At 40.2% G+C, this 26,318-nt stretch overlaps 1 protein-coding gene across 2 annotated transcripts in view; it reads right to left on the bottom strand.

Moving 5' to 3' along the window:
• Window positions 1-1,035: 1,035 nt before the first annotated feature.
• Window positions 1,036-26,318, bottom strand: part of cd276 (CD276 molecule) — a 65,104-nt gene continuing 39,821 nt past the window's right edge. For both annotated transcript variants that reach the window (XM_030765881.1, XM_030765880.1), the window contains exons 6-8: window positions 22,129-22,170; window positions 15,399-15,436; window positions 1,036-2,049 (exon numbers count right to left, since the gene is read on the bottom strand). In XM_030765881.1, coding sequence (XP_030621741.1) covers window positions 15,408-15,436; window positions 22,129-22,170 — 71 coding nt within the window. In that variant the 3' untranslated portion in view covers window positions 1,036-2,049; window positions 15,399-15,407. The remainder of the gene's footprint in view (window positions 2,050-15,398; window positions 15,437-22,128; window positions 22,171-26,318) is intronic.

The following is a 26,318-nucleotide window of genomic DNA, read 5'->3' as shown; positions in this document are numbered from 1 at the left end:
TGACATTTGACCCCAGTGCTGAGACTAGGAAATGAGAGGGAAACACAGAGGGGCAAACAAATAAAACCATCTTCAAGGCTGCAGCCACTAATCTGTAATTTAATTTCAGGCGGGCGTCTGAGCCGTGGAGAAGGCCATAGGGGTCAGGGGGGAGTGTGGAAAGAGACAGGCGTGCATTTAGAGCACTGAATCACAATAGCCAGGACCAGGACAGGGGACCGGTTTCCACAGCGATGCGAGAATGTTAACTCGACAGAGACATCCAGTATCGTTTGTACATGAATGATCAGCCATTTTACACCGACTAAGTTCAAGATGAAATTCAATCAGAATTTTGCCTCAGATATACAATTAGCTTGCGCTTTTTTTTTTATCTGTGTTGCAGTGCCAGTGGAGTGGATTTCACTGCCAGATTCATATGTTTTAAATGAAACATAGCAGAGCCGAACGGGTTGAACATTTCTTCCTTTGTTTCTCTTTGATAATGCGGATCGGATACCGGATTGTTTTTTGTTTTTCTTTTATACTGGGAGTCTATGTGGTCTGTCGTTTTGGATTAAGAGCTTGGATTCCACTTCACAATCTAGTTGTGGTCCCCTCACAGTATAGCTCTCTGAAAGAGCTATGCTAATGTGGGACTGTCCATATTTCAAGTCTTCAGTGAGAGGAATTCCTAACCAATCAGCACTTCGCCTTTCTGCTGTCTGATTGGTTAGAGCTGCTGGGTTTCCCCATATAATGCTGTCATCAGTTCTGCTATTTTTGATTAGCTTCACCTGATCCATCATATGGAAAAGTGCAAGCCTGGCATTTCTTCGCTATTAATGATCCAGGGTGAGACACGTCTGAAATGAACCTTTATTCAAAGAAAGTTCTGAGAAAAAAGTAAATCAACAACAAATTAATGAAAATTTCATTTTTTTAATCCATGCACACAATAAATGACTGGCATAACATTTTGACAACTTGTTCAAGTACTTGAAGACTTTAAAAAAAAAAAAAAAGAAGAAAGAAAAAAAAAAAAGCTCAACCTTATTGTACATCCTCCAAATTTGTAATGTGTTTCACCTTGCCGTTGAGAGAGTGTGTGTGTTGATTAAAACTATTTCTAACTACAATGCTGTCAGGCCACTGAGAGGCCAGGGTGTGTCCCATGCACCATTTGCAGTTTGTTCAAGCCTAGCTGGCATTCAATTTGAATTCGCCCTGAACATTATTGGATTGTGGGGAGCTGCAGACGCTGACAGGTACAAGTTACTTCACGGGCAGACCTTAATTAGTGCATAGTCGAGTGACGGGAGCTAGAGTGTTCTCCTCCTGTCAGAGACACTGATGGGCGCCTCTCTTCAGCTCCTCTCTTAAGCTCTTCACTTCCCATTATGCTTGAGGAGCTGTGCGGGGCTCCTCTCCGAATGCATAGCGCACAGACCTCCAATCAGCATCGGAGTTGGGAGCTTGTCAAACCCAATGGTCTTCAAATGGATTTTCTCTTTAGTGCGCCGCATACAATTACAGCCACATTTCATACATTTCATGGCCCGCCTTCAGTAAAGGGGAGCTTGGGCTAGGAGGTGCTGCTGAAATGCTTGGATTATATCTCTGCTGATATCAGTCAGAAAAAGCGGAGGGACAGTGCTTTAAAACCAAAAGAAAAGGAGCGCTGGATTCATGATCAGTTCAGCACAGCATCGGTCCCACACACTCACATTAAGGGTCCTAAAGCCAGTGTATTTACACATGAACTTTGCATTTTCATTTATTTTTGGCATATTTTGAAAAACCTGTGCATTTGTCATTTGCAGTGTTTGTCTTCAGTTATTACAGAGAGAACTTACCATGACAATGTATTGTGTTCTAACTACTCATGCAGATAAGATGTAAAAACAAGGCTCTTAGGTCATTTAAAAGAAAATATCATAGCGGCCCCAGAAAAGTTCTTTGTCAGTCTGTGTTTCGTCCTGTCCTGCTTCAGCTGGGTTTGCTGCAGCGATGGTTAAAGCCAGCCTCCATCGTTTCTGCCTGCATGGTGTTTGCCGCCTGCCCACCACCCTGAAAAACAAATGCACACGGTAAAGCAGGTTATACGTGGATGAAGAGCTTTTAAAGCAAAATATGTTGAGTCTGAACTCCAGTTGCACTTTAGGCCACTTTGTGTTTATGCTGAATAGAAGTCTGTATGACAACGTTACGGCGAAAGATAAGGACACAGCAGAAATCTGCCAGCTTACACATTTTACAGAAATACACTTTTAACATAGTCCAAAAAATATGCTGACTCTACAGCAAAAAGGAAATAAAAGGTACCATTTCTAATCAAAAAAGTGAAAAGATGCTTTTCATCCTAGTATCTGCAAATTGAGGTATAGTGCATGATAGCTGATAAAACTGACGGAGTTATTCGACCTGTCGTCCGTCCTAACGGTGAATTTTTGACTCAGACTTTTTAAATTCATGCTCCATGGCTGAGAATGTGTGTTTCCTCCTGCCCAAGCAACCCAATGCTTATTCTAATAAGATAAGTGTACCACCTACAATACAAGTGTATCCATACTTGTATACTGACCAGGTGCCATATGGTTTGGTAAACCTGAGGGTACATCACTTTTACTTCTGTATCTCAGGTAATGATGCAGTCAGCGGTCAGAAACACTCTGCCTCTCGGCAAATACTGTTCCAGCCATCTGCGAAATTAAACAAAGCTTAAAGCAAGATTTTAAGAAGAATGGCTTTGCAATAGCACGCATTTGTCATTTGGGCTCATTGAGTCACCATTAAAAAAGAAAACAAACAAACTGTCATACGCATTTTGTTTAGATGGCTTTCATTAAGCAGCAATGTTCCGATCTCAGCCAATCTCACCCTCCATTACAACAGGTAACTCCAAACTTTTAATGCGTTCTCTCCCACTCTGTTCCCCACAGACCACTTTATACCGCTGCTAATCCAGCTAAAGAAACAGCTCTCCAAGCACCATTAAACTCATTGGAGAATTAACTTGGACGGAACTTAATTATGTCACACATGTGGCCCTCCAATTCTCAGATTTAAAAAGTAATATTGTAGGCTGCAAGCGTAGATGGGTTAGTTTAGACACATAATTAGAGCCAATCACCTACACCTGAAAGCGTATGGCATCTGGACTGCTAAATTAAAAAAAAAAAGAACATTTTCAACATGAACGCAACTTTCAAAAAATATATACTGAAACACAGATGAGAGAGAAAGTTGAACAAAAGCCTATTCTCAAGAGTGTATTAGGCTGAGCACGACAGAATGGCATCCCTCAAAACCAGTTAAACTGTACTGCTCGTTTTGAAATTGCAGTTGGTAAGCAAGTGTAAAACTCTCATCCATGACGTGAGACCTCTGTTTCCATCTGATTATTCCTCATTTGTGTCATGACTGTCAGTCATAAGCCAAGCCTAACATCTGCTGAGCACCAAATATCGAGCAAGCAGCTCGTTCCGAACGCTGTGTTTCCAGCTATACACATCATGATGCAAACGAAAGAAAGAACAAAGCATAATTGTACCATCAGACCATGATCAACGGATGCAGTGTCACAAGTCCCCTAGTCTATTCCGCTAGATTCCATTCCAGCATATCTATATGAGTTAAGGAGTAGCAGCAGCTATGAAAACTCACTGCTGTTCCTGACTGCTTGCTCTCAGAGGCCTGCTGTGCCCTCCAGTAATCCATCATACAAATGAACAGAACACAATATTTTCACACCTGCGTGCTCTCCAAGGACTGAAATATCCTCTCTGCCTTCCCCTTGGAAATGAATGAGGCGGATAGCAAAGGAGAAGATCAATCTAACAGGTAGAAGTCCAGGCTGGCTCGCACGAAACAGAGTCATTAAAAAAAATGATTCATTAACGTTCAGAGACTATATGAGTTTCTAAAAGAACATGTTTGTGTACAAGGACAATACAAAACTCCTAGAAAATTACGGTAACATGACAACTGTGTAACTGCGGTCCGAAAACAAACGTTTTTTTCACACGTGACTTTTTCCTCCTGCTGAAGAAATTCAAAAAAGGAGAAGCACCATTCGATTTCTTAAGCAGGTTGGGAGTCCTGCTGACAGACAGTTTCATTTGCAACAAGCACCGGGCACTGTGCACTCATTTACTAAGCCTATAGGAGATTGTTCACTTAAAAGCAACAGCAGCATGGCGAACTCATTGTAATGAAGTACTGTAAATCCAAACTGCATTCATTCTGCTTCTCATTTGCATTGAAATGGAAGTGCCATATTTCATTCTCTTCCAGGGTAACCTTCCATTTATTTATATATTTACAGTACATTGTACAGGAAGCCATGATCCTGCTGTTTTGTTGACACTAATGTAAATGATAGCAATAATAATAATGGAATTGAAATGAGAACGAGGGGAAATAATCTGCGATCAGCGGGACATTCCATATTGTACAGGTTAGTACGTCCCCATTGTCACAGCACAGACAAACTTGGCAATATTTCATTATGTTCCATTGTGACATCAGAGATAGTGGGATTAAGAATCACATCCTTCAAAACACAATTATAGAGGTGAGACCTCATTTCATGGCCTCAATGAATTTGTTTTTTTTTTTTCCTTTCTTCCTCATTTGTTTATTTATTTATTTGTTTATTTATTTAGCAACTTTTTCCCCACAATGGTACAGTTCTGTTAGGGACAGCCGTCACAGAGGTTGCATTATACTACAGTAAGCTACCGTATTGTAGAAAGTACAGTACTACATTAAAGTAAGTAGTATAGAAGTCCAATAATTAAGAGTTCAAGTAAACAGTCACAACTGCTTTTGAAAAGAAGCTAAAATGAGATTCTGATGACAATGGGAAAATCATGCCAAAATAAATAAACAGTATTAATTAATTATGAATGAAATAAATCATGTTTCACGATACATTAATACATAATCAATAAAAAAAAATATGTGATGAAAAACAGACAGTTTTAAAGCATATTAACAAATTTTATTACCTAAATCAGTGTGAAATACAACCTGCTACCACTCTTCAAAGATACAGGCCATCCATCATAACACAATGAAACATTCATCTAATGTGCCCCCTTGTCTAAACAGGCCACTAACAGGGCTGCAGGCTGGAACAGCCGTGATGAAGTTGAGATCATGTTTTTAAATTACATTATGCTTTGAGAATTCCATACTAATAAGTAAATCTGGAAATCCTGCCTGTACAAAATGACACAGTGATATGATACAGTACCACTGATCATGACATCATGACCAACATGGTAATAGAAACTGATCCAATGGATATTTGTTGGCAGTTTAGCCAACCCCATCTCCCACCAAAGGCTGGACATCACAAGGCTCTAAACCCAGTCCCCTCAAACAGATAGGGATGATATCACATAACAAGGCTCTTTATTCAGTCCATCAGGACAATGCAATAATCGCACAACTTCGTTTTGCTCCAGTGTGAACAAATGTTACAAATATGAATATGAAATAAATACACTCATAAATTCAGTTATTGATAGTTCTTTTGATCTGGACCTTTTACAATAAGCAGAAAAGTAAATTAACCCACTTTCTATCTCTGCAGCCTTCCTGCGGTCTCTTGGCATACATATCAACATAACTTAGACCTGGACCTTCTCACTTCGATTTCTTGACCTTTCCAAATCACCTCCACTTCTCCTTTCTCACTTAAACTTCTCCCCTGGCACCTTTCCCAATCATTGCAACTTTTACAAATCACGGTGACATCTCCTTTTGACCTCTCCAAATCATTTCAACTTTTGGCCTCAATTTCCTCCCACAGGTGCATGAGTGTGGTAAAGCCATCCCCTCTGCCCCCCAGCCCCCAATTCAACTGGCAGCCAAAAATGACACTTATAAGCTGTGCTCCAGTGCCTCTCCCAGCCAAAATTTCAAATATTTCACATTAAACTATTCTTAACTTTTGACACTCTTAATGGTAGAGAAAATACAGAAACAAAATACAGAAGTTGCATTGCTGGAGGTTCGGTTCACTGTTTGTACTCTGCACCATCACTATACCCAAAATGAATTACTTCACAGTTAGCCAACCATTTCAGCATCACTGCTGCCATAACCCTTTTAAGAAATGAGTGTATTTCAACTTGCTACACCCCTTTTTTGTTATAAATAAGGTTTACCACCAATTTAGAGACCATAGTCTTATTTCATCATCTGATAGGATATTGTGAAGCTACATCTGTGAGCACAGGCTGAGAAAGCAGTGGACATTATTGACATGTCACACCAGATGACCCACTCAAATCTAGACACAGATCACACATGACCATATTTAATATATCCTATAAAATCTTCTTTCTCTCCCATTATTTTGTATGATTTTCTCTATCCAGTCTCCTTCAAGGCCCCATGGTGTTAATTATACCGGTTCTTTTCCCCTGGAGCAAGAGCGAGCTGTGCAAGTGCATTAATCTTGATTCTCCACTCCAGTACAAAGCCTTGTTTGAAGACACTCCTTTGGTAAGCCCCAAAGGCAGGATGATTCAGACGCCAGAGAGAAGCAAAACGATAGGGAGAGAGGGAGACAGACATAGAGAGAGAGAGAGAGAGAGAGAGAGAGACAGAGACAGAGACAGAGACAGAGAGAGAGAGTCGCTGTTCATAGGTTGTTCTCACAAGGACCTGGGTAGTGTCATAAACTATGTAATCCACCAGCCTGTTCTGCATCTGTGTTAATTTTGCAGTGAGCCGTGAGAAGTGGCTGGATGACTGACGTACTTTACTGTCAGTGATGATGACGGAGTGGCAACAGAGTTTTTACTACATTCACATTATGGATAAGAAGTTAGTTCAAAAGAACTTTAACTGAATTTTGATTTAACGATTTGTAAGTTGGTTGGTTGGAGGGTATGGTTTTGATTTCACAATGTGTTCAAGACATTTTTAGGCAAAAGGGCCTGATCCTCCGTGAGAACTTCTTTTTGCTTACAAAATGCCATTTTGTGCATTTTTATCATACTTAGCATGACTCACATCACCTAGAGCAGTCTACTGAAGATTTCAGACCCCTATTACAGCAGCCCTTTTATCACAGGCTCCTTGTCTTAAAAAAATACTTTTTATTTTCTTTTTTTTACTGAAAATGTGAAAAATGTGTGAGGTGGCTGTAAAGTGCAAACTTGCAACGAACCTTAATGAACTCTGACATGTGTTGAGAACCAGTTTTAGAGACATGGTCTATATTCTCTTGGCCCATGGTAGATACGCAGTCTAGTGGTAGGTGCAAAAATGTCATTTTCATTAAGACGAAATGTACACATTCTTCCAAATTATATAGGAAAACATTCCCATGGGTTGATGGCTTACAGTGGTAATTCAGTACTTCACAGCTACTTTGCAGCTATTCTTGCCTTAGTGGGCTCCCTAACCAGCTACATGCCCTCTGGCCTTAATTACAAAAGCAATTTGAAATGCATACATTTCTCTAAATGCAATGTTCTTAAAACACAGACTCAAAAAGAAAAAACACACAAACACACATACACACAGAGTCCATGACATTCTCTATAGGGATGCTGGGCAATTATAGCAGTGCTGTCATCTTATCCTGTCTCCTATGTGCCCATGTCATCAATTCACAATAGAGCAAAGGCCTGGGGGCTTCTGCCAGACATCCCAATCTACTTCACCCAAAACTCGCACTCAGTTTTCACTCGTCACTCAACACTTCTGTTGTATTGTGCCAGCTGCTGAAGCACTGGAATACCAATTGATAAGATATAAATGATTGCTGTTTTAAGGTACTGTTGCCAAATGTTAGACTATAACAAATATATTATTAGTGACTCAAGTCAGTGGATCTTGTGTTGACTAGGAAAAAAAATGTATTTCAAAAAACTGACTTCAATAACAAGCATTACGATTGTGTGACTTCCATGACAGACAATAAATTTAATATTTTAAGATCCAGATCTGAAGAAATTTCAGTAAGCAGTCTGTCTACTGATATCTCTGATGACGAGAGACCTCTGATTTTTGGTCCCATTTCATCAGTTTTATCTTGCTCTGAAATCACAGTCCCTTCTACATAGTTGGTTAACAGAGCATGGCACAGATTAAATAGCTCAGGGTTATCCCAATAGACTCTGGCATAAACAAACAAGCATGTGAACAGGCCATGGAAAAAGACATTCATCTGTACTACACGCTACCGTTATTGTACATTTCCAAAATATAAGTGTTTCATAAAGCATTGGATATTATTCAAATCATTTTTTGATCGAATTCCATTGTTTACAGTGTGTGGGCCAAATGGAACTTGTTGAAATAATTTGAAATATATTATCCTGATATAATTACACAACTGCAGTGGACAAATTCCTGAAAGAGCGATCGTTCCTAAAGCACATTTCCCCTGTAGTCTAGCTGAATATCACGTAGCCTAGCGATAGAACGTCCTGACAAAGTAGTCTGCTTGGCCTTCTCATCTTTCTCCCGGTATCAGAAAAGACTGCAATAAGGATGTCACATACTACCTGGATGACTTCTCTGAAATATCGTTCTCACTCCACACTCCAGGCTCTTTTCTGAGGCACATTCAGCATTCATATTAGAGACCAGATTCTTGAATTTGCTTCTCCTCGAAGAGCAGAGATCGGAACGAATACTGATGAATTGCCAATCATTCCTCACATGTATTTACATATCATATTGGACAATTTGCCAAGGGGACTTTGTCGAGGACTGGAGTTTCATTTAAGCCCCAACAAACTTACTGGAGGGAGTAGTTTTGATTAATTGTGTTTTGACTGCAGTCATTGTTAACATCTGAAACATTACCAAGAATCTGTATTCAGTGTATTTTCCATAAAATATAATGTTTCATCCTCCATCTTCATCACTATTTGTCAGCACTGTGATTATTATTATTATTATTATTATTATTATTATTATTATTATTATTATTATTATTATACCTCACTTATTATAATGCCCCCCCCCAAATTAAAACAGTGGTGTGTGGTTCAGTGTTGTCCAAATAAAAATTGTGGACTTTTAATGTTGCAGATATTGCAAATATTTAACCAAACATATGGATTGTGGCAATATCTCCACAGGAACAGATGCCTAACTAGGCCTCCACATGAGTACCCACATAAAGTAAATAGCCATTTGAGCATGCTACAGTCTGATCATGTTAAGCTTCACATGGGATATCATGTGACATGTGAGAAGTCCTGGCTTTACTCCCACAGGGGCTGAGAGAGGGGGGTTCCAGAAGAGCGTTTCTCTTCATGTGATGTAAGCGGGCTTCAGCTGACACAGGGCATCAGTGAATACGGTATGAGGGGAGATATTCACTAGTGCTGACAGGAGACTCATGAAGCATGGGTCTGTGCTGACCACTTTGTGACTGTGTTTAATGTCAGAATGATGTAGCAACAAACAGTCTTCAGAAACCACCCCCACCCCCCCCCACACACACAGGCGCACGCGTGCACATGCATAGGCACACATACAGAGTCTCCCTTTGCCAGAAAGTCTGTAATGCGTGGTCTCTTTAGGCTCGGGGGAGGAGTGCTATGCTCTGAGGCTTGCTCTGTTTCCCCGACACAGTCCTCTCTCTCATCTGCATTGTGAGTAATCCACGGCAGTTAATTTAGGCCTGAGGGTGGCTCTTTCTATAACATCCACTCTAACTGTCTCTCAGTGTCGGAGGGGGGCGGGTCAAGGAAGGATCTTAGAGAAGAGTGAGCGGAGCAGAGAGACAAACAAACAGGAACTCCTGGTACATTTTCAGTTGTCCTCCATCAGATCTCTAATTCTCTCTTGTCTCAGATGAGCTCTGCATCATGTGTTTTATTTTATTTATATGAGGAAAAGACAAAACGTCAACCAAGTATTTGGACCAAAATTATATTTCTCTCTTCTATACACTTTTAAACATATCTGTGCATCATCATTTTCGTAAGTTGAATCATATTAACTCATACTACCATATTATTAGTAGTACCAGTAATTCACGCAACCCCAGATTCTGGTCACACGACCCTGATTGCTTATGTGCTGCATCTATATACAACCCCAAACTGAAGTCTGCAATAGTCCAAAGTACTCTTTATCACATTTTCAGCTTTTTTTTTTTCAATTAAACTACATTAGCAATGAAATATGCAGCCTGTTCTAAAGTGTACTAAAGCCTGTACTCTGTGATAATGCATTCAGCTTACTGAAGTAACACTCTGCATGTTTCCTTATGCAAAAATGATACCGTCATAAATATGTGGAGGGTACTTGATGGAAAGTGTGACCACAGCGCCAGTCACCATTTGCTCTGATTAGTAATCTCCTGTGTTTCTGCCAGACAGAGAGATGTCAAACAGAAGAGGCAAGAATATGATTTTAATGATAAAATGATTAATTATGCAGATATGCTGGAAATTGTGTTTGAGAGCTGTGAGAGTGTGGTGCTTGAGAAGCTCATTCTCTCTCCTTTTCACACTCTCCAGAGTCCTCCTTGCCATACACACACACACACACACACACACACACAAGTTTGTACTCATATCCTAGTGGGGAATTCCCAATGATTCCCATTATCCTGTAACTAAAGAATACTAACCTATCCCTAATGCTAACCCTAACCCTAACCCTAACATTAACAAAAGAAATGTTTTGACACTTTTAGTTTTATAAATAACAACAATATAGTTTAGAAAGCATTGTTCTCTTAGTGTCGACCAGCATTTTGGTCCCCACCAGGCACTTTTGTCTGATTTTTCTATCTTACTGGGGACTTGCTGGTCCCCAGAGAGTCACACACAAACTCCTGTCCTTCATCAGCTGCCTCTATGTGCTCTACTCTCTCCGAATAGACAGCACACGTTGAGAAAGAACAAGTCTGAACAAAATTGCACACACGATTAATTGATACAAAAGTGAAAGAATGTTCTGTTTGTGTTCTAATATTCTAGAAAATGAATGATCAGTCAAAAATTTAAACTTAATAATATCGTCATTTCAGATTCATAAACCAGCATGGAGTAGCTGCAGATGAATGTGCAGCTTGATCCGTCAGGTGTAAGAAAACGTGACTTGTCAAGTCGTGTGAAATCATTTACATCTCTGTTATTTCCAGTTCAACAAAGCTTGTTAAAATGATTTTTCTTAAACATCTTCATACAAATTATGATGAGTTTCATTAGTAGAGAAGTGAAGAGAGATTGAGATGAAAAGGGCTGTATTTTGGATTTGGGACTGTGAAATGGTTCCATGAGGAACCACACCTCCCCTTGCCTGAGCAAATCCACAAAAGGTCACAAACACAATATAGACAGATCATCTTCACAATCGCGCTCGAAATAGCAACCCGACTCTCCACCGAATGCTCCCATAATGGCTCCTTTTTTTCACTGCTCTCCTCCTCTTCTCTCCTCTGTCTATCTGTGCTGCATCACCATTCTTACAACTGTCAAAGCGGCCTGATGCCCAGCTCTGCGGCTTCTCTCAGCCAAGCCAAAGCCCTTTGGACAAAGCACCAGCAAAATGTGACAATGGGAGATATTTGCAGAGTGACAGCTCAGAGTTAAGGTAGATATATAGGAAGTGGATTAAATCAATATTTCAGTGCTGTGCTTAAGCTGTAGGGTAAGGGGAGGCCATTATCTGCCACTAATTGTCCCTATAAGGCCTGTCTGAAGAGACGCATTCATACCTACAGCATTAGAATTCATCTTCAGTCCACTAGCAGAGGACTGGACCATTACCATTCCTCTCCCTGCTCTTTGCTCTTTTCACTTAAACTTGGAAAGGTATTAAAAGAGCAGCTGCACACTAAATACTGCAGATGAGGGGTTTTTGGTACTGGACCTCCTGTGGGTTTCTTGAGGACACGCGCGTGTATGTATGTATGTACACACCCACACACACAGACCCGTACACAGAGACACATATATTCATACACACACAAACATTTATGTGCTCACACAGATACATAAACGCACACAGGTGCACTTGCAAAAGCACGTACGTGTGCATGCACGCACGCGCACGCACACACGTGCGCGCACACACACACACACACATGTAAATGCACACATACACATTCACTCCCACACATTCACAAACACATCTCATTATGCATGCAGTGTGCAAACTAACAAAACAAAGTTTAGGCATTACTTAACATTCCGGTCTTACATGACAATTCCCCAAGCACATAAAACAGTGAAATAATATGATGGAAAGACATATATAAAAATATGAATCTCGGCTGGTGTAGCCTACAGCTCCCAGAACATAATCAAATAGTAATGCTGAAAAAATGCATAAACCACAAATAAGCATCAATAGTTCAATATTCTACAGGGTTTATGGTTAAATCCAAAAGTCCCATGACACTAAAACAGGATAATTAGATGCAATGACTTCTGTTATTAAATAAGATATGCTGTACACTGCATAAATTAAGTAATCAATACATAAACTGCCACACAAATATTAAAGAATTGATCCGTCGTGATTCAGCAGAAGGGTAGAGTTTATAGGATATTTGCCTACATTTGCAATTTAAGTGAAGGTCGTGATGGAAGCAGACACACAGTGACTTTTGCATAATTTGGATGGAGAAGGAGACGATTTCACCTTCACAGCTGATTTAGTGCCCCACCCTAGAGGTGCAATTTTCTCTCACCCAGACTAAGCACTGTAAAAGAACATTATGATTATTGTACCTTTAGAGATGGACTCTAGGCCAACTTCTCTTTTGGACAAAAATGTGGCGTGATTCAATGATGGTGAAATTAACTATGTTGGTGATTGACAAATTAAGTAATGCACTTTCACGGCCAACAAGGCAATTTAGTCTTGTGGATGAGTTTACACTGAATGGGAAGCCAGAGACAAAAAAAAAAAAAAAAAAAAGCAGCAGCTTGTAAAATTGTTTAGTCTGTTCATGTCTCTTGGCCGCTCGCTCGGCGTGGAAAAAAAGGTCTTTGCGTCTGCAGTTACCTTTCTCTTTTCCCATTTGTTTGTGGCATTCATTCATTCCCTCCCCTCTTCTCTCTCACTCCTCTCCCCAGTAAAACTATCTTGTGCATTAAAAATATAGCTGCCCTTTCTTTTCTTTTCAGTAACTTTCAAAATGTCATCATTTCACCACACTTCATGTCGTTCAAGTAAGATCACATAGTAATTCCTGTTAAGTTCTCAAAGAAGAAGAGGAAGAAGAAGAAGAAGAAGAAAAAGAAATAGAAGAGGAGGAGAAAAAAAAGATGAAGTTGTAGTGACCTTCATAACTTTCTCTCAAGGACAGGTGAACATTTCTAACAAGCAGAGATCTGCAGAGAGAGAGAGAGAGAGCGGGAGGGCTGGCGGTAAAAGCAGCTTCACAATGTTCAACCTGAAGGGGGAGGAGAGAACATGAAACTTATCCTTCTTTGCAGGACATATATGAGAGGGAATAGTTATGTGAGCTCCAAGCCCAAGAAATACGCACATGCACATGCACACGCACACACACGCACGCACGCACGCACACACACACACACACACACACACACACACACACACACACACACACAGACCAATGAAGACCTACGGACCATTGAATGATCCATCTTAAATCACACTGCACTTCAAACCCAGCTCTGCCACTTTCTCTGAATGACCATGCAGATAAACTCTCCATACTTTAGATAACCCTAAGGTGACGGGACTCCTGCCTGTGTCAGGAATGCTAAGGCTGACATTAAGGTTAACAGCTTTTGCATGAAAAAAAAAAAAAGAAGAAAAAAAAACATCAAAGATATCTACATAAGCTCTTCACGGGCACAGCATAAACATTCATTAATAGCTCTGTTGACAGCTGGGACAGAATGATGAGTTAGCACTGAGAGCATTATGATGAAATGTCAAGCTTTCACCAGATGCCCACTCATGTCTGTTAACACGAGCTGACACTCCAACCTGCTAAAGTTCATTTCAGGGTAATGTCTCTCTCTCTCTTATGCTGATTCTTGTAAGTCGACCATGCTTCCCATGCTCAACCTTAGGCCAAGGCCATTTTGTTTATTAGCTATTGTATGGTTTCCATGATTTGCCTTACAAATGATGTCTGGCTTAAAAGAAAAACAGTAATACAAAAGCTGCACCACAACAATAAACTGTGATTAATGATAACTGAGAAAATGCATTCTCTAACGCAGATGTTTCGCAGTTCCTAATGATACAAACCTGCACTAATGTGAAACAAATATTTAGTCTGCGCACAGGCAAAGGATATTCTGAATAAGAGCTGAATGTGAGACACTTTGGTTGTTCGCTTAAATGTTTTTGAAATGTCTATTGCGATGTTATAGCGCGTATATTTAAAAGTAATGTGAAGCTACTCATGTGAGGCTTTGAAATGAGGATTTACTGAATTTCCTGACAAAGAGCTCTGGTGAGATATTGTTGTACATGTGTGAATGAGGAAGAGGCAGGGCATCTTAAATATGATGGGCCCCAGACAAGATGTCTAATTCATTGTCTTTGATCTAAACCAAGCTTGTTCTTTGTCAGAACGTGAACTAATTTCCCTGGACAGAAGACTGGCATGGACTCCAAGCAAAAAAAAAAAAAAAAATCTAATTCCCACAAAGGAGAGGGAGAGAGAGAGACAGAGAGAGAGAGAGAGAAAGAGAGAGAGAGAGAGAGAGAGAGAGAGACAGAGAGACAGAGAGGAGAGAGAGAAAGAGAGAGAGAGAGTGAGACAGAGAGGAGAGAGAGAGTAGGGAGAGAGAGAGTGAGGGAGAGAGAGGGAGAGAGAGAGAGAGAGAGAGAGAGAGAGATGTTTATTCCGTTTTGTAATTAAGACGTGAGAGATGCAGTTTAAAAATAGAGTGACTTGTTGATGTCGACAGAGTCAATCAAACTCCTACGTGTCTGGAGAGCAGAGATGAGGTGAATTCCACTGAGTTTAGCAAACAGCAAAAAAGAACCTCTCTTTGTCTCTCTTTCCCGAATTCTCCTGCCATCTCAGCCACATACATCTGGTCCCGGCATTTTAATGATTCACACCGCAAACCATTAACGTTAAACAGGCTTTACATGGGGGTTTGAGGAACAGGTTACTCGCAGAGGATTGGTAATGATGTAATATACCAAATGAATTCATCGTGGCATGCACTGACCTGCCGATTCCCTGAACTGGAATGTCAAGAATCCTGAAGCTCCTAAAACTTCCTTCAAGGAATTAATGTGATGTCTGCCTCATGATATTTATTGCCTCTACTGACCTCATTACTCAAAAGCACTTAGCACTGTAAATGTGTGAGGCAGTTATTGCTGGAGTTATGGCATATGGGATCCAAAAACGAAAATATCATGACCTGACTCACACACATTTCCAATTCACACTTGGAGCATCATCAAAAGCTTACCTGCACTCCTCAACTTTGGTTCTTCAGTGGGGTCATTGCTGAAAGAGAGAGAGAGAGAGAGAGAGAGAGAGAGAGAGAAGGGGGGTATAGAGGAGGGGGGGAGAGAGAGAGAGAGAGAGAGAGAGAGAGAGAGAGAGAGAGAGAGAGAGAGAGAGAAAGACATTCAGTTCAATCAACGGGGAGCAGAACATATCATAGCCTCCAAGGAGGAAAATAAAAACAAGGTCAAGAAGCAAATTTAAATTTGCTGTTGAGGACTGTGTGCTCTGCTAACATGACTAACCATCCTTACCAACCATCCTCCTCCAACAGCCTTGACTAACCATCCTTACCAACCATCCTCCTCCAACAGCCTTGGAGCCCAAAGTTACAAATAGCAACACACACACACACACACACACACACAGTCTTAGCAATATGATTAGAACTGGCCCCAGATACTCCATTACCAAGCTTGTCTTCAGAGGGTGCACTTGTGTGGCATATTACACCTCCTTCAATTCCCCTTCCAACCCCACCCACATCTATTTACTCAAGTGGTTGATGCTTTTCCTCTAATGATTCTACACAGACACCACACACACCTCCCCCGGCATTCCCTCTCTGTGTACTCTCCGTGCCAACCTTGCCATGTTTCAAGCGAGGCAGAGGGCACAGTGCTTTATTTAATTAGCCACTGTGGCCGAGTGCTCATGTGGAACCAGACCGTGCCCAAGGCTGCCAGAGAAGGGAGGTTATGGATAGGAGGGAGTGAGATTGGCTGTAGTTCTCACCAGGTCTGTAAGGGTGTTTGGGCTGTGAGTGTGTGTTTGGGAGGGGGTGTACGCCAGCAAAACAACAAACAAACCAGGTATGAATGAAATGAAATTCCAAATGATGTCTGCACCAGACTGATGCACTGTTCCTCATGGCTGCATGTGCACATCTATGTGTCTCTTCTCCAACGCTTACCTGTCCGAAAAGTTCAAACTAAACAGGCACTTCACAATGAAAGTGTTTCATCTTATGTGTGCACGAAGTAAGACAGTACCGATACTCCGATAATACACCAAAAAGGCATGGCAATAGAAAACACATAAAATATATATATATATATATATATATATATTAGGGATGTCCCGATCAATTTTTTTGCCCCTGATCCCAATCCGAGTCATGTAATATTGAGTATCTGCCGATACCGAGTCCCAATCTGATACTTTTTTTACTTATCTTTTTTTTTTTTTTTTTTTTTTTCTTACAAAATAACAAAGTAAACCTTGTTGTAGCGCTCTGGTAAGGCAGTGTCTGAAATGTAGTGTTGGGAGAGTAGGACCGTGGCTCCAAAAGCTCCAGAAAAAGACAGCGAAAACCTGATGTGCGTTCAATTACCACAGAAAGGCAAATATTCGCGAACATTTTCAAACAGTTTTTCGTTTGCTTTGAGTTCACTGCGAACGTTTGTGGACACACACAAACGGCCTGAGGAGGTAGTTTTCGGCAAATAAACATGGACGCTGGACTAAAGGAGATGTCTGAGTTATACCAGGAAATATAAGTAACTATTCGATTTTATTTAATCTCCTTACAATAACTCAAGTGGTTACCTTGTCTAACTGTCAGTTTCGTTGATACAAAAAAGAGGCTTTCAGAAAAAGTATGCTTTTGTTATCAATCCTTAGCGTTAGTCCAGCGACTGCATTGCTCTCTGTGGTAGTTAGTTTAGGCTAACTCGCATACATCACATACAGCTAAAGTGTTAGGTGTTTCATTTTTGATACCTTGGTTGTTGTTAGTAGCCTTGAGATAGTCAGCGGAGAATGCTGACCTATAAAAACGTTCAAATTTTAAAGTTAAAAGAAAACCCACTCGGAACGTTCGCCCCAGTTTGCCAAATTTGAAAGCACCTCTGTATTCACTACCACAGCGATGGGCTGTTCATCCAAAGCGATTAATTCAGTTACCCTCTCTTTTTGGCCTTGACGCTGTCTTGAGGAAATTTCTCTCTCCTTTTAAATGTATATCCGCCAGTGTGTGTTGCTTCTGAGCAGCCTTTGCCTGAGTTACCTGAGTGAACTCACTGTATTGAGTGTTTATTTTTTAGGCGCCGTATCAAAGCGGTCGTAGCCTATTGAAGGTAGCTCCTACCACCTCGCGAAATGCTCGCATTACAAACATTAGGTAGCTGCTGGACTGCTTTCATTTCCCAATTTAAAATATATCCACACTGCAGACATTTTAGCCGCATCCTGCCACAAATTATGCTCTCCGTTTACGACATCTGTGCGACAGCTGACGTAAAACAAAGGATCGGGCTTAGGGTCTTGCTCAATAAAGCCGATACCCGATACCGATCAGTTAAAAAATGCCTTGATAGGCCCGATACCGATTTTTGAGATCAGATCGGGACATCACACACACACACACACACACACATATATATATATATACACACACTTTATATATATCTACTAGGATAACTGGTTCTATTTTATGCGTTTTCTATTGCTATGTCTTTTTGGTGCTATGACAATATAATCTAATAGTGTATTATCTACTCATTTCATTAAACAAAAACAGTCATCAAAAGACAAAGACATGTTGTCTAGTTTACTCTGAAATATGACATTTACAAACTTGCAGCAGTGCTAGGACAACAGCCCTTACAGGTAGAACACTTTCATGTTCATTTCTCCCTGCTGCAGTCATAACTTGACTCGGTGAGTGTTGTGTCCAAATGAAAACCGGAGTAAAAGGTCGAACACTTTGGGAACACAATACAAAGCAGAAGGTCTTTGGACTCTATTATAGAAGCTGTGTAAAGGCCACGCACATGTGGGGTACTGGCTGAAAGCTGTGAAGTCGCAGAGTTAGAACCGACTGTTAAAGCCCATGGACAATTTCCAACTGTGCTCCTTTGATTGTTTCACTGGAAGACTTTTCTGAAGTAGACTCAGAATCTGCTGGACTAATTAGAAATTACCTCTGTCTGTGCACAGTGCATAAAGACCAACAGGGGTGCAAAGGGCATATTTACTGAGCATCACCAGTAAGCATGACAGTTTTTTTTCTTTTTTTCTAATTTTATACCAATGCATTGTAACACACAAATATACGCTGTTCAGAAAGCTAATTTCTAATGTTTTAATATGACTAAAATTATCATTATAAAGAGAAGGATGTGAAGATGTCAGTCCAGCTGTCAGTGTCAAAGAGATCATGGGTCTAGGATTTTGCTATGTATACACCCTAAAGAGACGTAAATCAAAATCTGTTCAGTACCTCAGATACCTGACCAGTATACTCCCTGTCTTTTTGCCTGCTCAATGTACTGGGTGCCTGCTCAATTAGCTTACCTGGCACTGAGAGACCACGCCACCATACCTTTTTAATTCAGTCACAACTACATCCCAGAAACTCAAGGGTAATCTACACGCAAGGACAAGGTGGAGTAGATTTGCTTTTGAACCCTCATTAAGACTGCTGTGTGAATTGTGACTCAGTTCCATTCAGACACAATGCTCCATTAACTACCTATTCACACACCCCAATACTGCTTCTCTTTGTCTAACTTGTAAGGAGTCACCTTCAGTGAGAGGGGGTTCTTTTTTTTTTTTTTGAACCAGCAGTCTGATTCTGAGTCTGATAAGCTATTGTACCGGGAGCTTAAGTACCCTCTCTGATAAAAGGCATCCATCCTCTAGGTTTGGCCTTGAGGAAGATGATGAGGACGAAGGGCTTCACTGAACATTATCAGCACAGTGGACTGTGAGTCTCACCTCTCAGCACTTTGCCCAGAAGGCCCTCCCATTGAGTTGAGTGTAAGAGAGGTTTTAAAAATCCCCACCATGTTGGGATAGATCACTGTTACATCTCTTAAAGTGTTCTGACCCGTCTTTCTTAGAGAGTGTTTTTTTTTGTTTTTTTTTTTTGAGAGTAAACGTGAGTAGAGATGTCTGGACTGTGATTGCTCTGATTGCTCTGCTAGGGCACTAGTTGACAGAGCTGGGGGAAAAAAACCTCGAAAACAGGATTGAGCATGCAGACACTAGAGTGCCCGAAGCCCTGATTCCAACAGCGAGTGGCAGACACCTCCTGCATTCCCAATCCACGTTTACAATTTTTTTTCTCCCCAATGAGAACGGGCGTTTGGTGCAACTCCACTGCGTTTCAAAATGCATTGATGAATGACGCATTAGCAAATAGATATGCTCCCATTCAACATTAAGGGCTTTTTATTGTCTAAACAACCTTCACTGAAACAGCTCCATAAGATCCTTAGTTCCCTCATCACTGCTTATTGTTCCAATCAGGCAGGCTTTAAGCAGGCAAGCGTCCCTCACTCTGGCCACCTCATTAAGATAACAGTTAGCCCATCATCCTGGACTTATTAATGCAGACCTCATTTGAAAGCCTTTGTCAGCATGACTGGAGCCAGATGGAAAAATAAAGAAGTGCTAAAAAAAATGGAAAAAAAAGGCAGAGGTAGGACATAGTTTCCTGTTTTACATTTCTCATCCTACTTGAGAAATGTATTTCCGGGTACCCGTAAAACAAATCAATCTTGGTTCTGCTTATCGGTTCCTAAACGCGATAACCCTTTATTATTGCAAACAAAGGCTACATGTCTGCAAGGACGTATGTAGCTATCTGACAAGACCTGTCTACATGACTACGTCACACATTAATGCAACAGTGCCTCCATTTGCTTAGATACAAGCTAGTATGCATGGCTAACATCACAACAGTGTGAAAGATGGACCGTGGTAAATGGTCAAAAGTGTGGCTTCACTTGAGAAAAGAAAACGATGACAAGGCAAAGTGCAATGCATGTGGGAAGCTAACTGGCTGCAAGTCAGGTTGCACATCGGTTAAAATGACCTCTGGACGAGGTGTTTATTTGCTGATAGTGGGGATAGTGTGTGATGCCCTTGACTAGTAAAATATAGGAAAAATAAAGATGCATTTGTTTGTCACCAGAACACTAGAACAGTCTCTCCAAAACAACTAGCAGTTAGTTTAATTAAGTGCTCTACATTGATCTTTATCTATTGTTTAAGATTTTTTTTTAATGCACATGTCTGTGGATCATACGTTTTTACTGTATGTATTTAGTAAATACTGTGGATAGTAAATACTATTTACTTTGTGAATGTTCAGTTAGCACTTAAAAAAATAAAGGTATGCTTGTTATCTAAACATTCTTTTTTTTTTTTTTTACCATTTTGGAATCGGAGGGTGGCACGGTGGCGCAGTGGGTAGTGCTGTCGCCTCACAACAAGAAGGTCTCGGATTCGATTCCCGGCCGGGCGGCCAGGATCCTTTCTGCATGTTCTCCCCGTGTCTGCGTGGGTTTCCTCCAGGAACTCCAGTTTCCTCCCACAGTCCAAAGACATGCAGGTTAGGTGAATTGGAGACGCTAAATTGCCCCTAGGTATGAATGTGTGCGTGAGTGTTTTTGTCTGTGTGTCTGCCCTGAAATGGACTGGCGACCTGTCCAGGGTTTTTCCCTGCCTTTCGCCCTATGAGCGCTGGGATAGGCTCCAGCACCCCCTGCGACCCTAATCAGGATAAGCGGCTTAGATAATGAGTGAGTGAGATGATTTTGGAATCGAAACGGGGAATCGATAAGCAGAACCGGAATCGGAATTGATAAAATTCAAACAATACTCTACCCTAGAGAAGGGTGCTAGGCCACATGCAGGTTTGAGAAGAACACGTCTGAAACATTGAAACATTCATGAAGCTGGTGTTATGAGAGGAACTGCCATTGTCTGTCTCCAGCCACTGACCCTCCTTCACCTCTCTGCTTATTAAAATCACATAGTATTAACTTTGCGACTTGAGGCAGCACTAAATAATTGAATCAGACTAAAGAAGAAGTCAAATGAATATGTTTAACGAAGTCGATGCCACAGGGGAAAGCTGGGCAGGATTCTGCCCCCGCTCGCCCTGGTCTTGACCTAAAACGGGTCTCATCCCTCTTGAAAATGACAAAATTTATGCAGGGCCATCATAAAATTAACTGGAAAAATGCAAGAAATCTAAACAAATGAGATCAAAAACAATACCAGAGATACACAAGACATATTTTAACCTGAATGGACATCATTCCACACATTTCCTCTAAATTACAGTGTTTGTGCATTAAAAGGATTTTACAATTATGAACCATTATTTATTGTCTGTGTTTGTCTAGAGCCCATGTTCTTACCAGCATTGCCATCATTAGTAAGAAACAAAATGTCTTGAAATATACAAGGAATAAACACAGAAAGCTGATCTAATTACTGCATAAAATACTAAAAAAACATCAATAATAAAAATTTGTTGTAATTCTTAGATGCTGTCTCTTAAATTGAAAGTTAAATGTTACACATTAGCATTATTGCACGTACTAGAGTCTTCATTAGAACTAAATATGTCACTGAGTGATGCAGCTGCTAAAAGATTTCTTCATGAAATGAAAGTGATTCCAGACAAACTGTTTTTGTTATATCAGTTCCATCACCTTCAACACTTTTAAGATATTCAGGATACCTGTTAGATGTCAACTCTTTCATTCCTGAATGGATAGCTCTGGACTCAAACAAGGAAAATAATAATAGGTTTCAATATTCATTCCCATATGGACCATGTCTAAGGTAAGAGGGCAGTTATTTTGAAAATTAGCTGGGATATCACTTGTTCAGATTTATTCCATTTTTAATTTATGGGTTTATAATTTCACAAGCTTATAGGCATTACTGACCTGTCTTGGATTCATCTTCCTCAAGTTCTTTGGCTTCCTTGGCTGTAAGACAGAGAGAGAGAGAGAGAGAGAGAGAGAGAAAGAGAGAGAGAAACAGGACAACACAGTATATGCGTTAAATGGTTTACCAAACAGGAAATCAGACAAGCTGGTCTTTGATCAGTATCCTCACTATAGTTTATATTGTGCTCATCCTTCATTAATCAGTGGTAGGCAGGACAGTGGTGTGGGTGTCCTGCCGCCCAACACTGTTAGAGTTACAGACAACAATCACATCACTATTATGCTGTGGCCATTGCCTTTAAGGCAATACACTGTCAAGCATGCCACCCTAATGGAGTTTTGTCATTCACACATTCAAGCCCATGGTTTGTATGCTGTCACCGTCTGTTGAAAAAAATCAAAACCAGAGAACGATGTCTGACTCCAAAAAGTCGAGATATTCTAAATTTACAGTTGAGGATTTTACCACTCAGAATTAAAAAAAGACTTGTGTGAAAAAAACTGTAAGAAATCAACACAAAGCTACACCAACAAAAGGATTTTCAAGTGTACATTGAAAATATCACTTCTGGCATATATAGTCTATTGTCTAAAAGGCTTTAAACTAATCCTTTAGATGTTCATGCAACACAATGCTTTTGATCACACGGCAACAGCATCCAACAACAAAATATCCTAAAACCATGTTCCAAAAATCTAATTAACCAAATAACACAGAAATAATGATTACTGATTGTTTGCAGGATTTGTTGACACAAGCATCGAATGCTTCAGCTTGTAGATATTTTCAGATATGTATTAAAATGTAGCTGAAAATACACAGCACTCTCACTTTCCATTAGCTTTCTAATACTTGAGCATACACAGTGCTGACTCAAAGCTTATGAAATGACAAATGTATATATTCACTATTGTACTTGAAAACAACGTGTAGTTTCATGGAAATTAATTTTGCATTACTATTTACATTAAGAGATGATTCATTAACTATTGCCTAGCCATTTATCCAAATGACCTGTTAATGGTGAATTATTCCTATGTATGGAGCTCAGTGGGCTCTCTTAAAATAGGCCAGCTGTGTGAATTAGTTCAAAAGTTTGTAAAGCCAATGTGTGATCTAAGATACATTCACGACCTATCATAACAGAATCTAAATGGACTAAAGGGGCATCTAAGTGATCAGATTTGATATCTGAAACTCTGCCTATAACCATACCAGCCTTGATATTAAAAAATCTTTCAAGTATCCCCCACCGCAAAAAGCGTATAGTTTTGGCTAGCCAAACAGCTGCCAAGAAAATTGTTGACATATGATGGAAACCTCCTCACTCTCTTAGCATAAGACAATGGCTTATTTCCTTTCTGGATGTAATTTTCCTGGAGTTGTCAACTGCTAGAATTAAGGCGCTAATGAGACCAATTTGAATTACTGGTGATATGCATTGAGAGACCTTCTTAAAATTTCTTAGACGATTCCCTCCTTCACCGGTGGCATTTAAAGTGAGAACCCTAAGTTTCCCTCTGTGTGTGTGTGTGTGTGTGTGAGAGTGTATATGTTTGTGTCTGTTTGTGTCAGTGTATGTGTTTGTGTCTGTTAGTGTTTTTGGGGTGGATGGGGTGGGTGTTTTTGCTCGTGTTTTGATTTTGTTTTTTAGTTTCAGTTGGCATCACCATGTACCTTTTGATTTGCTCCTTTTTTTTAGTATTGACATATACTTTACTTTCTCTACTTAGTTTGTTGTTTAAAACCCAGTGATGTCTTTGTCGTATATTGTTTGGTCTTTCCAATAGACATTTGATGGCAAAAAATAACAGAAACTGAATTACAAACACATAAGTCTTAACATGAACTGATTATGAGGTTGATTTAAGATATTAAAATGACTCCACTTCCATATTAAAATGACCTTCATCCTATCTGTACTCAAAAGAACCCTGTCATGACAAATAATAACCTAATGACATTCATTCAAATGTAAAACAAGGATTAGGAAGGGGTTAAGTCTGCTGTGCATTCATTACAAGAAGGAATGAAATAAAAAAAGAAAGAAAAGAGAACTACTGTGCCAGACAGAGAACCTAACACAGCCAAACTAATCACAGCCCAGTTGGGTCTCCTGTTCAATCCTGTTAGCAGACACTTCCACCTTCCTGTATATATTATGACAGGAAAGAAAAATGACTTAGTTTGCTTTGGACTACTTCTGACCCCGCTAGCCTCACTAGCTGCAATCTGAGCAGAGAGAGAGTCAAGTCCAATCTGGCCATAGCGAAGAACACCATTAAAAGATAAGACAGCCTCAATTAGGCTCCGCCTTTCTACTTCCTTCCACCTCTATCAACGGCAGATGTATGTTGCACTCCTACTTTCAAAATTTCTACATCCTTATTCAGATAACTCCATCTGCACATGACAAAAGAAAAAAAAATACATGCACACATCCAACCCAAGAGGCAGAGACAGAGGTTGACTGACTCATTCAACGACTCAATTATTCAAGCAGTTTAAATGTCTCCTCCCCTCTGGGCACAGCTCAGTACAGTTGGGACGGTGGCCTCCCATAATGCAAAGGCCTAAAGTTTAATTTCTCTTTTTTTTCCTTTTTCAGTCTCTGTCTATCTCTGTGTCTTTCTCTCTCCCGCTTCCACATGGTCTCTGCTGTCCCAAGCTACTTGGTGTGACTAATTAGGCCACAACTTAATGAAGTTCCAGAAGCAGTAAAAAGTGGTACAAGTGTCTGGAAGGCTTGCATATAAACAGTGTCTGGCTTTTAGCATTCTGCTCAGATGTCTCGCTCCCTCACGCCACGCATTCTCATCCCTAAGCTGTCGTTTGCGTTGCTCCTGCCGTCTCTACTCCACCATGTGTGCATGACAATTACACATTTCATTTGGTGTTCATTCAGGGAGGCATTTGGAGATTGGAGGGAATCTGACTTTAAACTACCAGCAAGTGAGCCATCCTCCTATCTTTATAACCTTCTCTCATTGTATCTTGGCTTAAAACCACACTGTGGTGAAGGTAGATCTTACTGTTCCTCTGAACTAATCCACCAAAAGAAAAGAAAAGAAAGGAAAAGAAAAGAACAGAAAAGAAAAATACTCCTTTGGGAGTGCACAAGGTGATACAGCACTCTCTCCTCTACTTGGGACTCAAAGGTTTACATGCAACGGTTTATAATTTAAATAATTTTTAGGAATTTGATAATATAGTTGTGAAAAATGCAATACCTGAGATTAATACACAGCAGGAGACACTCTCACTAAGCATTAGGCTCAGACGGCTGTATTCATTCCTTTACATGATGAAAAGTGAAAGAACTGGCTTGGGATCACTGCTTTTCATTAAATTGGTGAAAAAAAATGCATACATAGTGTTTTTTTTCCCCTCCTTTAATAGTTGCATGTATTTGCTGTCTAATATTGATCATTTGGTATTAAACTGATTTAGTCGTGCGTGAGGTGAACTGGAAAATTATGCTAAACATTTAAATATTTGCTTTGACCCTGCGGAGTTTACAGCGGGTGGCAGTGGGTGAGAGGAAAGAGGTGAAAGTGGTATTCTGAACCTCCATAATGAGTTTAACATATTTTTAGTGCTGAATTTAATTACAGTATGGTCGAAATTACACGGAAACACTAATTTTCAACATTAAATATATTCTATGGCTCTCTCCTTTTTGCAGATTCACCAACCAGTTCACATCAACACTGCTGAATACTGTAATTCACAACAAAAATATAAATGTTGAAAACTAACCCAGATGCACATTGAATCTAAACTATATGGGGAGCGAACCATCTAATCAAAGATAGGGTAGTTCATTTCAGTCTGGTCTGTTTTTACTGCTCTGTTCTGTCAGAGATTCCAAAGCAATGTGCTAATTTTAGGAGAGTGCATGTGTAGACCTCTGCAACCTACGTTTAGACCTCTGACACCATGGTGTTAAAATAAACTTCAAGTCTTCCAAGGTAGGCTCCAGCAATCAGTGATTTAATATGCATCTGAAAAAGTGTGGGCATAGGCCAAGCTAGAATGTTTTTGCTGTGTTTGAATTGTTGAGTGGGATTATTTCAAGGTCTCTGAGAAAGCACATTCACACCTTTATGCTTCTACAGTCAGCAATGCATCGCCGTGGTAACAGAAATGTGCATGTCCTTCCTCTGATCCCTATTTGATAATTACA

Source organism: Chanos chanos, chromosome 2 (assembly GCF_902362185.1).
Source record: "Chanos chanos chromosome 2, fChaCha1.1, whole genome shotgun sequence".
NCBI classification, from domain to species: domain Eukaryota; kingdom Metazoa; phylum Chordata; class Actinopteri; order Gonorynchiformes; family Chanidae; genus Chanos; species Chanos chanos.
This window is presented reverse-complemented; position numbering and strand designations above follow the sequence as displayed.